Source organism: Amphibalanus amphitrite, unplaced genomic scaffold, assembly GCF_019059575.1.
Source record: "Amphibalanus amphitrite isolate SeventyFive unplaced genomic scaffold, NRLGWU_Aamphi_draft 000117F_arrow, whole genome shotgun sequence".
Classification (NCBI taxonomy): Eukaryota; Metazoa; Arthropoda; class Thecostraca; order Balanomorpha; family Balanidae; genus Amphibalanus; species Amphibalanus amphitrite.
The window spans coordinates 47,021-62,106 of record NW_024881612.1 but is presented as its reverse complement, the minus strand read 5'-3'; the positions used below and the strand labels follow the sequence as shown (position 1 = coordinate 62,106).

The window sequence follows — 15,086 nt, the reverse complement described above, 5'->3', positions numbered from 1 at the left end:
TTGATCTCGCGAGACCCGTACATATCGAGAGAAACAAGCTCCGGTTATTTGCGCCAATTAGGGTAAAGAACGCAGCGTTTTTAATTGTAATCTTATAGGATAAAGGCGAGTAAAATGGAACAAAACATAAAATCACTATGAAATGGGGACGAAATTCCTCTTGAAAAATGAACAAACTAGCACACAGGGGTTCCTACGGGAGGTGTTTCTCGCAGTGCCACACAAAACAGGGCGACTGCCGGCAGCCGGCGGCGCTGCAGCAGCCACGGCAAAATAACAAGCTTAACGCTCACGCACCGACAATTAATTACCTCGGAATAATGCCATCATTTAAGATGAAAACCATTTGCGACGGCCGCGCCCGTGGGCATTTCCATTAGGCTACAGTAAATTAATTTCTGCTGCAGTCGACTGCGCGCACGTCAAGGGAGGAATCAAAGTTAAAAAGAAAAATCCTGTGTTAAGTTAAGAAGAAAAAGCAGGTGATTATTTCTTCACAACGTAAATAAGCAAACATCTGCTGGTAAATAAAGGCTGATGTTTGCAAAGTTTCTGGCAAAGCCACGTCCAAAGATAATACAGCACATAGAAGAAAGATGAAACGGAAGCTATTTTCATTTATAAAGTTAAAAAAATAAGATATTTATTGGGGAACAGTTCGTGTACAAAAAGACCTCACCATCATCTAGGGCGCAAACACTAAAATTTCGGACTTCTTTGTAATATGGTGCAACGAAAAGAACTAAGCAATATGTTCAAACGCATCGGTATCCTTCAAACCGGCACCCCACGCCAAAACGTTCCATCCTAACTATTTTTAGCCACACGACACGATCATTACGGCCAGTGTGCCGGCCACGGTCGGCTGTCCAGAAATGATACGAGTCGTTTGCCGTCGGTCCCGGGGCTCACGCTCTCAGACCCGGTGACTGATGTGCCCAAGGGACCGCGACAGGCCGCCCACTGTGGCCAATTCCGGAGCATCAGAGGCAGAAGCGACACATCAGCGACAGACGCGACGCGCTCGGCGGCCATCCGAGCACCCTCGGCGCGCTGATTCCGGTCTTGTCTGGCCACTCGAACGCTCGTCGGACGTCGATGTCGTCGTTCAGCGCCGCACAGGTTTACGACGAGCCCATCCGGCCCGGGTCGCCGGCGACGGCAGAGGATCGGAGCCGCCCGGGAGAGAGGGCGGAGGTGTTTGGAGGGCGTGGGCTGCTGAGTAGAGTAAAGGAGAGAGAGAGAGAGAGAGAGAGAGAGAGAGAGAGAGAGAGAGAGAGAGAGAGAGAGAGAGAGAGAGAGAGAGAGAGAGAGAGAGAGAGAGAGAGAGAGAGAGAGAGAGAGAGAGAGAGAGAGAGAGAGAGAGCAGTTTAGAGCAGAGGAAAAAAGAGGACAGGAGAGAGGGAGCTGAGAGGTGACTTGAGTCTAGATCACCCCTAGACCTGAAGCGGGTCAGCAAAGAAGATAGGCGGCATTGGCAAAATGAATCCAGCTGAAATAAATTCCCGATGCGGACAGCGACCAAAACGAAAGACTCGTCATTACTGTTTTGCTGGCGCCCCTGAACTGGCGGACCCCTGCTTGTCCCATCTGACCTGCCTGAACTCGTTCGTCCCAGTCCGTTGGGTCGCCATTCCCCTGTCTCTGCCTGACCTCGCCGAGAACTCCGTGACCCCGAGCGATCCCGATCAACCCGATCGGGACCCTCAGGAGACGCAACGCCAGACTTCCGGACAAGTACCCCATGCAGGGTCGCCGCTTGTGCTCCCACCAGCATTCCAACAGATCCACTGCGAAACTCCGCCAGTGCCCGCGCCTAAGAATGCCGGACCCGAGGATTTACGTGGAGAGACGGTGCTGGAACTCACGACGGCACGTGTGAAGAGACAGGAAACGGAAATCGTCCTTCAACCCCTCGCTTCCGACACATGTTCTGGACTCAACCCTACCCACCTCCTCCCTGCCCTTGAGTCTGGTGTGTCGGCCGACGGCAACACCTCTGGGAAAATAATCACAGGCACCGTCTGCACCGGCGCGCTTCTCATCAGGGCAGTGTCCGGCCACTCAGTATGTCGCCTCCCGGGGGTGCCAGGTCACCCGGTCACCGGGCAGTGCTGATTGCTGCAGGGCTCTCGAGGGAGGGCCGAGCCCGGCCGGTTGTCGGACACTTCAATCGACAGACAATGAGGGCAGGCACCGGGGGCCTCGCGCAGGTCGGAGCTAGCAGACGGCTGTTCAGAATAGCCCCAGAAAGGTGCTTATAGATGGGAACTTCGGCGAAACAATCTATCAAATATTATATTTATTCATAAACATAATATGACATCAAAATGAAGCACACTTGCCTATCATGGCAACATCAGATCTCCTTACATTTATGTTTCCAACCAACGATAATCACGACAAATAAATAAAGCAAAATGAGCTCTAAATATATCCATTTTTATACCACTCATTCACCATTCATCCCGGTGCGGGAGCTGCTGTCGCCCTTGGCCCACCAATGTCGTATACGACACGCCGCTCGCGACACCTGCCCCAGTGCCCCACACGAGTTCCGTCGTGAGGTCGTGCCAGGTACGGGCGCCACCATCCGTCATAGGGGAGAGCGGGGCCAGTTGAACCACTTTTTATATATTGACATGCACAGCGAGGTCTAGTTGTCATATCGAAAAATGCACAATGCCATGAAAAAATATGCTCTTTTGGCTTTATTTTAAGACATGTAAAATTATGTTTCAAACATATTTTGCTGCCAAACGCATGCTTATAAAACAGCTCTACGCCCGTTTCAAATGACCCCGATGCGAGGGTCAATTGAACCAGCCCATGGGGTCAATTGCACCTATCCTTAACAACGGGATGTTTCCTCTTTAAGGCCACTTTCTTAAGGAGATATTTTGTCCGGTTTACTTTTCCAAATGCTACATTCAATAGGTCGTTGGAAAGCTAAAAGTGCAAAGTTCCTCATAATAGGTGACATAAAGTACATAGACTATGGTAAAATGGGCGGATGAGAAAAATGAGAAATATCTCAGGCTATATTGTGCTTTCAAGCAAAAGGCTGGAGAAAAAGGGGTCAAAAATTGAGCTCTATTAAACTACTATTTCAGTTTAAAAGCTCATTTCAAAGGTGGACTATTTCCTTTAATGTTTACAGCCCCTGAACAATAACCATTGCAAAGGTCACCGGGGTCCATTGAAACGGCCTTTGGCCCTGTTTCAACTGACCCTCAGAGAAGCGTTTCAATTGACCCCATCCGCTCCCGCCATCTCGCACTCGCCGTAAAGCACATGTCAAACGAGCTGGAGGGACGGCATCATGCTGAATGAAGGGCCAAATAAGGTGTTATTCCGGAGCCAGGATTTTTTCTTTCAGCAAACAAAGGTATATGAGATATCACAAAATATTCATAAAAACGATTTCTCCCAAACGCCCCTCAAAAACACAAAAACAAGTGTCAAATCAAAATTACCGTCCGTTTGCCGCCCAAACGCCGTTGACAAAGGAAGTGGTCGAGCGCGGATGCGCAGTGGTGTCGGCAACGTCATATGTTGCATATTGTTGAAAATAAAGCCATGTTTCATCTGACCCCGTGTTTCAACTGGCCCCGTTCTCCCCTACTAACGATAACAGGAATGTATTCCTGTCTGGAGACATAATGCAATCGATGACTGTATCGCTGCACACCGAATCGAGTCGATAAATCGACAACAGAGATACGGGCAGGTAACACGAAATGACCCACTGGAGCTGAAAGAACCACACCGGCCGCGCATTTATCAGACCCGTCAGGGAAAATCAGATAAGGAAAAGGTCAGGGGTCGGAGCTTATGCCATGGATCAGGTCCGAATCTGAGGTCAGATCACAGGCCGGGGGTCAGGGGGATTGGACGCCGGCTGTGGCTCATGGTAGGTCGAGCGGATCAGCAGCCGCATATAAAACGAGAGCCGGACCAACCCGAAAGACTGCGCCGCATGTAACCGGTTTGCAAACAGAAACACAAGAGTGAAGCTAGAAGTGAAGACAGGTCCAGCATGCCTTAGTCCAGTTGGCAAAGACAAAGCGCTATGCGTTCTTTTCGTACGCCAGTTTTCAACTCATGAAAGCGAGCCGCGCTCATCTGTTTCACACGCAGTCGCAAGGAGAGCAATCTGTTTGGAGACGACGGAACGGCGGCAGCAGCGGCGCAAAGAGGGGTAGTCGGGGGGGGGGGGGGGTTCCATGGTCTGTGCCCCATCAGGTGATCTATTGGCATCGGTAGCGGAACGATACAACTAGACACAACAGACTGTTCCGTGGTGCGTCTGCTCCGTGGTCGACACATGGAGCTCATGGCATCATAAAGCATGGAGCCGAATATGAAGTGGCTGCCGAGAAAAATCTAAAACCGCAGACATATAGTGGAAAATGGCATCAGAGATCACTTTCACTGAATATTGCTATTGCTGGCCATCATCATACTTCAGCACCATAGACTCTTGATACTCGGCAGTAAAACCGGCATTTTAAAGCAATTCTTCAGCCTTTCTGCCATCACATTCAATGTGTGTGTTTATCAGTTTTAATGGTTTTATCAAACACCTTTAATATAATTATTTCATTTCCAGGAGTATAAAAAGCAAAAGATCAGATAAAAAGCCCGCATTAGTCTTAGTGTAGCGTACCACGTACAAGTTAACGCTATGAACATGAAAAGCGTGTGTACATATTAGGATCATTGATGCTGCGGACGCCTGAGTCCTGTCCAAAATATCTGTATTGCCCTAATCTCGCCAATCGACAAGTCAGAGACCAACACAATCACAGGATCAGTGATCCGGATCGGAAGCAGGTCGATACAGACTCATCATTGGAAAGTCGGGAATCACATAATCTCTGAACCACGCCCAACCACATCTCAGCGCCGATTTCGGCTCGATGATCTGACAGGCTGACATGCAACGTAAAAGCACAGGAGCAATGTCGTTCTTGGTGTTTCCAGGAAACGAATCTTGAGACGCGCGCTGCTGAGCGACTCGGAAAATGCGTGCAGCAGGGTAAAGGAAGCGGTTGACGAAACGGTACTTTAAAAGCCAGCCGAGCTCGAATTCAATCACGCTGCATGATGGTCGAGAGATCTATTCAAATAAATGTGAGTTCCTTGGTGAAATCCCTCGCGAGTGAGAGAAGTGTTTGCGTTCGGCTCGACACAGACAAGTAGAAAACGGTGCGGACAATAAAACTGCGTGAATATTCTAAGGATGCTTCACAGCGATACAATGCCAAACAGGATTCGAGCTTTTCTCCGACCATTGTCTCTGAAGAGTCAACAACATTATGCTGCATCGAACAAACTCGCAGCTGCACTTAATGCACTGTATGCAGCCGAACGGCGGAGCGGTGGGTTCGGTAAAAACATCGCTATGCCACTGCGGAAGATGACTGTCTCACCCCTCACTCATCCTCTCACCGTTCCATATTTCTCATTTAACACAATCCTTCACTCACAAAGTAGCCCTAACCGAGACATCACCAACCCCGCCGGAACAGCCCCATCCCCGGGTCATCTCCCCAGTAACACCCCTGTGTCACTCACCTGACTATGACCGGTTTCTCGCTACCGGCCACAAAGCCGAAGCCCAGCTCGGGGTGCCGGTGGAGGGTGACCTGCCGGGGCTCCGGTGGAGGCTCCTCCTCCTGACGAGGGTCCTCGTAGGTCGTGGTGCGGTTCAGGTGGCTGAAAAACGATCATGGGTTAGCTAAGAGATAAAAGTTGGCGCCGGAGGGTATAGACGGTTCAGATCCATCAACAAGGAAGAAGTCCTAGAAGTGCAAAACTTCATGATCTCCAACCGGCCGTGTCAGACAGCTCGCAATAATGTATACAAAAATTTACAATACATGGTGCTTAATTCCGGGAAAGGCAGGAGTTCGAACATGTCTGCATATTATTTGGCCTGCGTCGTGCGCCGTGTGACGGCTGGCACGGGTGGTGAGCCGGTCTGTCTCGCGCGGAGACCGCACACAAAGCCAGCGCGCCGTCAATGGGATGTGACAATGGTGATTAGGAGCCACTCAAGCGGGCGCCGGGCGCCGGCAATGGCCATTTACTCAGCCATTAGGCAGTCTGCGGCACCCTAACGGACTGCCGCCGGTGCTCGCTCGGTCGGAAGAACGCCGCCCGGTGGCATCATGAGAGGGTTTTAGCCGGGCCTGATTGTCACCGACAAGCGAAATTGGCTGACACATTTCGGAGCCAAGTTTATTCAGACGGAATACATCCCGATCGAGCGGATACCATATTCAGGCACGCTTCGTTAGGTATAAGTAAAATATGAGCGTTTTGCGCTGATAGTCACTGGAATGTGAAGTGCGACCAAGCAAAAAACTTCGGCAGTAACTCCCAGCGGACCAATAACCTCAAAGTTCGCGCAATCGATAGCTTGTTTGAGAGTTCCGAATAAAGCAACATAAGTATTCTCGGTCAGAAGACGCGTCGTCCTTGACCTGGATGCCCAAATAGTTAGTGCATGGGTCAAGAAGTGACAGAACTACATAGATGACATACAGTACTGCATATGGCTGAGATTGTCCATTAAAATCGTATTCACTATTTGACGCCGGTAACATTTTGTACTAATCATGGGATAAAAAACGGATAAAACATGAAATGCTCGAAGCACTGTAAAATCTATAGGTATCGTATGCTACTATGCACACAGGATTCTGTACGATTCTGTGCGTCACTCCGACATTGGCGTCGGTATAGCTGTGATTTGTGAGGCACTAAGGTGGGACTGATCGCTCCATCAGGGCTGGCGGCACCGGGCGGCCACCATCGCCTTCCCCGCTGGCCATCCATCAGCTGGCCGGACCGCGCCACCGCACGTCCCACGCGCGCCACATACGTCTCGGACACGCCACGCGCACTACTCGATCTCTACATATGGTGCGAGATCGGTGTGCAAAATCCGTTGCTTGATTCTACGAGGACGACGAAAGTCGAGGAAAACCTGAAACGATGTGGCCTAGATGCTGACAGAGCGCATCGCGTCAAATGCAAAGTGGCATTTCCTCTGCCAATTTTGATTTTCCATACAACACACGAATAGCGGGAACTTCCATAATGCTTTCGTCAGCCTCAAACAGCGCGGTAGCATTCGAGAATATGCCTCGTTGATAAAATGACAGACTATAGGCAGGCTACTAGCAGAAGACCCATTTCTTACCAAAACATCGAGCGATCTCCGATGGCGAGTCGAAAACAGCCGGTCTCGGACGACCGTATTGCACCGTTTACCGTCATACTTTCCTCCACACAGATGTACCGACCCAGCACGTCACATTCCACCCCAAGCCGCGCACTCGGAGGGTGTTATCCGCTCCGTCTCGAGTCACTGCACTCTCTGGTCGGAGTTCCCTGCCGTCCTCAGCCACCGAGATCGCTGAGCCCACACACAGTGGCTCACCGCGGGCCTACAAACACACCGTCAGTTGATACAGACCACCCGGCAGCGGGAACATCCGACCCGTCTTCCTCCCGTCTGCCCGCCCGCCCGCGCCGGCTGGCGGCAGCGAACCGAGCCCCGCGGCACAGTCTACCGAGCAGGCGCCCAGCCGTGCGCTGCGGCACAGCATGCCGGCCGGACCGCAGGCGGCAGCGGTAGCAAAAACGGCCGCGGCGAAGTAGCGCCAGGCTACGGCGCTTCTCATGGAGAGCTCGCCGCGGCCACTGCTACCGACATGTCCTGACCTTTTGCCGCGGGCAGTGGCCGGCCTGTTTAATTTTGTGTCGGCGTAGCTCACCGCTGGCGTTATCGTAAATTGGAGCCGGCGGCCGGCGGCTGCGTCGTCGGCCCGGATTAAAACAGGCACATGAACGGAGGGCGGCCGTGGAGATGGTCGTGCCCAACGAAATAAGGCGGACCTAGACGAGCCACCGGGGAGAAATGACCAGGGAAGATGTGGGAAACAGGCGACGATACTGAGGGCATGGGCACGGCGACTGATAATCATATTTCGCCGGGGAAGAGAAAGATAGTAGGGAGAGAAATGAAGATACATAAAGAAAGAAAAAGGAGGGGAGAGAGAGAGAGAGAGAGAGAGAGAGAGAGAGAGAGAGAGAGAGAGAGAGAGAGAGAGAGAGAGAGAGAGAGAGAGAGAGAGAGAGAGAGAAATATAGATAGATAGAGAAAAATAGGGAGGGAGGCAGAAAGGCAGGAAGGGAAAGCCTTCTGAATGTCTCAAAACTTTCTCTTAACTAATTGTTCATTGTTGCAAGAACAACATTACACCGAGAGTCAAGTATATTTCGATGAAACTACGGCATAACTGTGTAACCAATTCAGTTAGCCACGTCTTTTCAGCAGGAGCAGGAGCCTCGAATCAGCAGGAGCCTCGAATGCGTCTCAAACGGCGTCATTCTTCCCTCCAAGAAATATCGCACTGGCGCCGTGTCGATCAGATGCCTATTCGATGCGCACCTACAGATGCGTGATCGTTATGCAATTCTGCTAACTTAGGACAAAAAAGTAAAGTATACCATCCTACCGATCACAACGATCATACCGGCCTGATCAGCGAGCGGAACCATGTCGCCGGTTTAATAACAGCCACGATTCAGAGGCACTCACGTGTCCAAACCAATCCCAGCCAACATAAACTCCATAGCAACGAGAGTAAACACTCAACGGCCCCAGTATTAAACATTCCAAACCTCCAATAGCCTCAGTACTAAATCCAGAGACCGGGAATGGAAAATCACGAAATGTCACAGGATATGCGATACGACCATTGATCCTTTCGCAAGCAGCTGCTCCTGCCCAGCGCTTAAACTTTTCCCATCTTGTTCGTCGAATTCAGAACCCGATGTAAACATCACTGAATACGTAAAATAACTCAGTACCTAATTATAATTTTGTACCAATGTAAGTCAACTGCTTGTGCTTACGTGTTTTGTTCGTATAGTCAAAATATATGCCCATGTCTACCAGGCTGTGAGCTGTTCAGCCACGACCCAAGCCGTCCCACGCCACTGTGCGCCGCAGTACGTCACTGTGCGCCGCAGCACGCCGCGCTCATCACCTGGCGGCGGCGAATGCGGCGCGTTATTTTAGTGAGCGGCGCAGCAGCTGCGTACAGCTGTTGACGACATCCGGCGCACCGGCGGCGAGCAGCGGTGGCGGTGGTGGTCAGAGACAAGCGCGGAATCGGAAATCGAGCGTTACGATGCATCGGTACAGCTATCACTACAACAAGACCTCAACGAAATCCACAAATATGGTCGAGAATGGGCAATTACATTCAACGCTACGAAGACCATCCAACAAACATTTTCACACAGACATCAGTACACACCACCAAAGCTCACTTTCGAGGGCGCAAACGTACCCATTCATAAAACTCATACTCACCTTGGCTTGACACTTTCTAAGGACCTACGCTTCCACCAACACGTCAATGCAATATGCAACAAGGTACACAAATCACTCAGTCCACTCTACTCCATTGCACGTTACATACCAAGGCCCATTCTCGACCAAATTTACAAGACGTATATAAGACCTTACTTTGACTACTGTGACACAATATATGACGGACACATAACAATACAAGACGCTGCCCGACTTGACACGCTACAAAACAGAGCAGGGAGACTTGTGACGGGGGCTATGTTCAGGACGTCAACCGAAAAACTTCTACAAGACTTGGGCTGGGACAAACTGACTGTAAGACGACAAATACACAAACTCACTTTATATCATACATTCACTAATCCAAGACACCAAACGCCAAATTATATCACGATGATCATGCCAGAAACACGTGCAGAAAACACCGGCAGAACACTACGCAACTCCAACACACACACCATGCCTCCCAACCGAACCACATCCTTCCAGAAGTCCTTTTTCCCCTCAACAGGCAAATCCTGGAACCAGCTTCCCGAATCCATCCGATCCCTTCCTCCTCGTTCCTTTCAACGAGAGATCTCGAGGCGACTGGGGGTGCCTGGGCCTTCTCCCTTTTACAAAATTGGCACTAAAATGGGCAATATTTTCCATTCTAGGCTACGAATGCAAATGTCACAACTAAATTCACATTTATTTCAAATACAAAGGCACGATACACCTGAATGTGCTTGTGGCTTTGAAACAGAAAATATTCATCATTTCATTCTCGCGTGTCCCAACTACAATTTGCAGAGACAGGAACTTTACCGGGACATGTTGCAAATTTTTGGCGAAAATTTTGGTCAAATGTCAACTACACGGTTATTACGTGTTCTTTTGCATGGCGACGATCTTGGCGGCGGGGACTGTCGTGCGGTGGCTATGCATTTCCAAAATTTCTTGCTTCGTTCGCACAGATTTACCTATTAATTTACCTACCTCATTCAGTTTTGTGGGCGGCGTCCCCGGTGGGCTGAGTGACGTCAGCGCGGGTTGGGTCGGTGGCCTGTCGTGGCGGCGGCAGTGGTAGTTTTGTTTCAATACGCTACGTTACCTTCATTACGTTGTATGTTTATGTTATATTCGACGTTGATCTGAAGGCTATGTTCATGTTGTTTTATGTTTATGATGTCTATCTGATTATGTTACAAGAGGTGGTGCCTAGAGTCAAGCACAATGTGCTTTTGCACCACTCTTATATTATTTTGCTTTATCTCTGTTATTCATGTTCATTTTCCGATCGTTTTACTTATAGGTTGTCGATGCGCAACAAACATTCTGGAATGGAATGGAATGGAATCGGTCATCATGAACGCGTTGCAGACCTACCAGCTAAGTAACTTTTGAAGAAGAAAAAAAAAGATTAATAAACTGAGTTGTTATGCATTATCCTAGAACTCTTGCTTGAGTTTGGACGAACGGATTGTCACATACAAGTGATCCGTGGGTCACGTCAAAGAAAGATTTACCAACTTTTCTTAACGTTTCCTTTATTTACTAGATAAGTCTTCAGGGCTTTAGCAATAACAAAAAGCGGCGACACGCTGTTACACATTCTTTAGAATATGCAATGAAATATGAATAAATGTATCTAACTAAAATGCATCATTTAGAACATCCTGGTCTGTACCTGAAGTGAAGCACAACCCGTCGCAGTACGAGCATGATTTAACGGCGCTTCAAGGAGCTTCCTCGTGGAACATTCGCCCGATTTGTCAATCTCGGCAGCACAGTATGCTGACGCCATTCCCATCAGACCTGACCTGACCCCTGGCTGCAGCAGCTCAGCCAGCATTCCGCCGGTTCAGCCGGGTCAGCTCAGCTCTCTGATGAGCGCCAGATACCTTCGTCCGAGCGACGGACAACGCTACGTGGCTGTCGCAGAATTTACGTCCCAATTTGCCCAGGCAAATTAGACACTCTGTCTGATTTTATGGCGGCTGGACAGTCCCGCGAGGGTTGACTCCGCACTGACCGACACGGAAAGTGCCGACTTTCACAATGGTAAGTGGCTGATTGGTCCCAGGTCAAACATTCGTACCAGACGAAGGCTACTTAGTAAAATTGAAAAGCCACACAGTGATTTATTGTATATAGTTAGTCATGGGAATGAAAATAAATGCAGCTGCAAGGAAATACAGCATGTTAAAGAATCAAAATAACTATGGCGTAAGCCGTAAAGGCTATTCAACACAAACTAAATAAATCAGAGAAAAGGTCCACGCAGTGTCATACAGTTCCCGATCGTCCTTACTTGATGAAGTATGTTTTGCCCTCGTGGTCGACAGCCATCTCCCAGCCGTAGGGCAGGCCGCTGTCGCCCGGTCGCCAGCTCTCCAGAGGCGGCAGCCATGACGACGTCCTCTTCACGTGACTGAAACACAACAGAGAGGGCAAATAGTTAGTTGGCCGCTCACTCATCTCTGAGAAGGGTAGGAAGAGAGTTCCCTGAAATTGACTGAGGTATGGGTTAGCTAGCTGCACGGCGCACTGTTCATGATGAAAATGGTGCACTCATGGAATGATCAGAGCAACTTTCGATTGACCAGGGCTCTTGCAGCCCTAAGCCTTGCAATGAACACTGAGCAGTGAGCACTGCTATCTACACACTAGCGATCAAATAACTATACGAGTACAGCAAATAACAGCTCTTAAAGCTCTGACAGCTCTTTTCCGAGAACTTCTTAGTTTTTTTTTTAAAGACTACAAACATATTTGAAGCCACCATATCAGTAAACACTTTCCCCCATCCACAAGCACAGCGGCTGCGTTCTTTCCGCCCGCCCGTTTCTGCTCGATCTGCGGCGCATGCCACGGCGCCGTGGCCGCTTGTCGTACCGTCACGGCTGAGGGGTCAGTCAACGGGCGACACCGGGGCGTAATGGACCGGTGACGGGCCTGGGAGTCGCCGGTGTCACCGGCTGGTGACGCCAGGTGGTGTAGGTGACGCCCGGTGTCAGTGGTGCTGGTGACAGCAGTGTCGGTGGTGCTGGTGACAGTGCAGATGGTGTCTTGACAGCCTCAAAGGCCATAAGTAAGGGAATAATTATTGGCATCATCGTGAGGAGCAATGAAAAGGTGATGTGAAAAGAGAGATAATCTTCGCGGATTTTTACTTATTGTTGAAGTCAGTGTGGATTGATCAGACTGATAAGTAGAAAAAACAGTGGCTTTTAACAGATTAATGCGTTATAAAAGTTGCCACTGGAAGTGCCTGATACAATTACAGTACTCCGGAGCGTCGATTAAAGTGAGCTGGCAAAGACAAAACTTTTATATCAAATCTGAAGCGGCAGCTCATTAGGTCTTAATTGTTCAAATAACCTGGCAAACTTATACGCACGGCCATCACAAACCATAGTGACACGGAAAATATCCTGCTCTTGCGACATCCATAGCTAGGATTCAAAATGAGCTTCAACCAAAGAGAAACAAAAGCGCCCCAACCCGGCACACACCATAGAACGCTGCCGAAGACCGGACCGCGCGCAGAGCTAGCGGCCGGATCAGATGAACTTAACAGCTAATTCACTAGTTACGCTGCCGGTATTAACCAAGAAACATGGCTCCCCGAAGAACCGTGAACGCTGCCGATGGAGTCTGTCCGTCTCCCCAGACTCCCAAGTTACAGTTTATTGCCGCGGAACTAACTAACCAACTAGTCCAGTTAGCGACCCTCGACACACCGCAGTGGATGTCCATTTGGCTGATTTACAGCATGAGTAACGCAATTTTCTCTTCGACAGTTCAACTAACTGGAGTGAAATACCGTTATCCGATTGCTGAATGCATCCTTTTCCCTCGCACCTCGCATCATCCCAAGCTCCCAGCTCCGATGAAATTATTCGCTTCCTCTTCTAACTAATTACCGAACTCTAAACAAACGCTACTTGTCATTTATCTTCCTTTCCCTCGGTCCCGTCATCTTGCCACGTCTAAGCCCTGCCCTGCTCTAACCAATGCCGACACCGCTCAACCGAACAGGAGCGAGTTGAGCGTGTAACGCCGTTCCATTAAACCGCCGAACGAGGCCGATTACATGGGCAAACTTTGAGCGGCTCACGGGGCTCGGAAACTGTGAACGGCGCCAATCTGCTATCAGCTCGTTACCTTCACATCACGAGCAGCGCCGCCCTGAGCGACGCCAGGTTCGCGGAGGCGGGCTTCGCACGGATCCAAACTAGGAAAGTCGCAGTACGCGGTGCTCCGAAATGCGCAGTGGCGGGGTGAGCGGGGACGGCGCCGCATAAATGCAGTCCGAAATGAGCTAGAAATAGACGGGTCGCATTTCTATGCGGTGACTTGAATGTTTGGTTTGAGAGCTTCTGTTTAACGTGAAAATGCCTGAATGGGGTCGTCTAACGGCTCAGAAGCCAACCAGTCGAATGAAATAACAGGCTGGTGACAAAAAGATCCGCTTTTAAGGCAGGACTCTGACGTATGGGCCACAAGTAGATAGACACTAACTGACAGAGCGAAGTGAACCATCGAAAATGCGCCAGCATGTAACCTTCCAGTTCTACGGACTACTACGCAAACAGCTTGACTTAGAACGCAATAAAGGCAAGGTTACTTGGAAGTAATCGATCCTTTTGCACCATGTAACCAGCAGTAGCCAAATACTAACCTTGGTTTCTTTTTGTTCCGCCACGTCAGATTCCAACACGCCTGCACGTTCTGTCTGATAATCTTCTTCGCTTGCTGCTCCATGGTAGATGTGTTACGCCACAGATGAACGATTTCCTTTTCCACAATGCCTTGTTCTTGCCTGTTCGTCTCAGCAGTCCGACTGGGGCAGCAGCTGCCTCGGTTCGAGCCCAGTCGCCGCCGACATCCCTCAATTAATTATCCTCCGGTCGAGTTCCAAACTATTCTCCCGGCGTCCCAGCGTCGTCCTTTCTTCGACAAAACTAATTTCTCACGACGAATGCTAATAAAGACTCGGCCAGTTTCCGTTGTGCTCGACAGCGGTGCGCCGGCTGCGCTGTGGAGTCTCCCTCTCTCCGCAGCCGAGCCGAGCCACAGCGCGGCGGCGAATAACTTTTATTGGCAGCCACTTCTGGCGGTCGCTTTGAGTCAGCGGAATAGTGGCGTCAAAAAGACGGCACAATGCCGCCGGAGGCAGCGGCAAAACGGAGCGCTGATGAGGTCCTTATCGCGTCGCTGCGCGGCCGCTGCCGCCGCCACAGGCGCGCTGCAGACGAAATGGTGTGCCCGGTTCTATAGGAGAGCCAGACCGGAGAGCGCTGCAGTCGGTAATGGAGGGAGAGATGGTGGAGTGCGCCTGTGGGACTGATACCTGACCAGCCCAGTCAGAGCTCTGGCCACGTGGTAGGCAATATTGGAAACAGTGAGCCCTTTTCACTGCACTTTCCACCGTAGCCGGCTTATCAGCTCGGAACCACATCCACTGTGCTCCATCGCGAGCCGTTCGCGCATGGCTCGGTCGCCTCACGTCCACGTCTTCACTTCTCCACACTAACGACCGCCACCTAACGTCACATGCACACACGGGACCTCACATCACGTCACCGTCCTCACTCTGCGGAGCGTCCCGTCTCGACGGCGCGCTCCTCACCACTGGCACCGCCACCGCCGCCGCCCTCACCGCCGCGGCGGCTCCGTGTTGATTCTAACTAATTCCGTCACC

General features: G+C 50.4%; 1 protein-coding gene across 1 annotated transcript in view; it reads right to left on the bottom strand.

The window, feature by feature from the left end:
- Positions 1-15,086, bottom strand: part of LOC122381275 — a 78,032-nt gene that overhangs the window by 46,863 nt on the left and 16,083 nt on the right. The window contains exons 2-3 of the mRNA XM_043365265.1: positions 11,691-11,810; positions 5,581-5,721 (exon numbers count right to left, since the gene is read on the bottom strand). Coding sequence (XP_043221200.1) covers positions 5,581-5,721; positions 11,691-11,810 — 261 coding nt within the window. The remainder of the gene's footprint in view (positions 1-5,580; positions 5,722-11,690; positions 11,811-15,086) is intronic.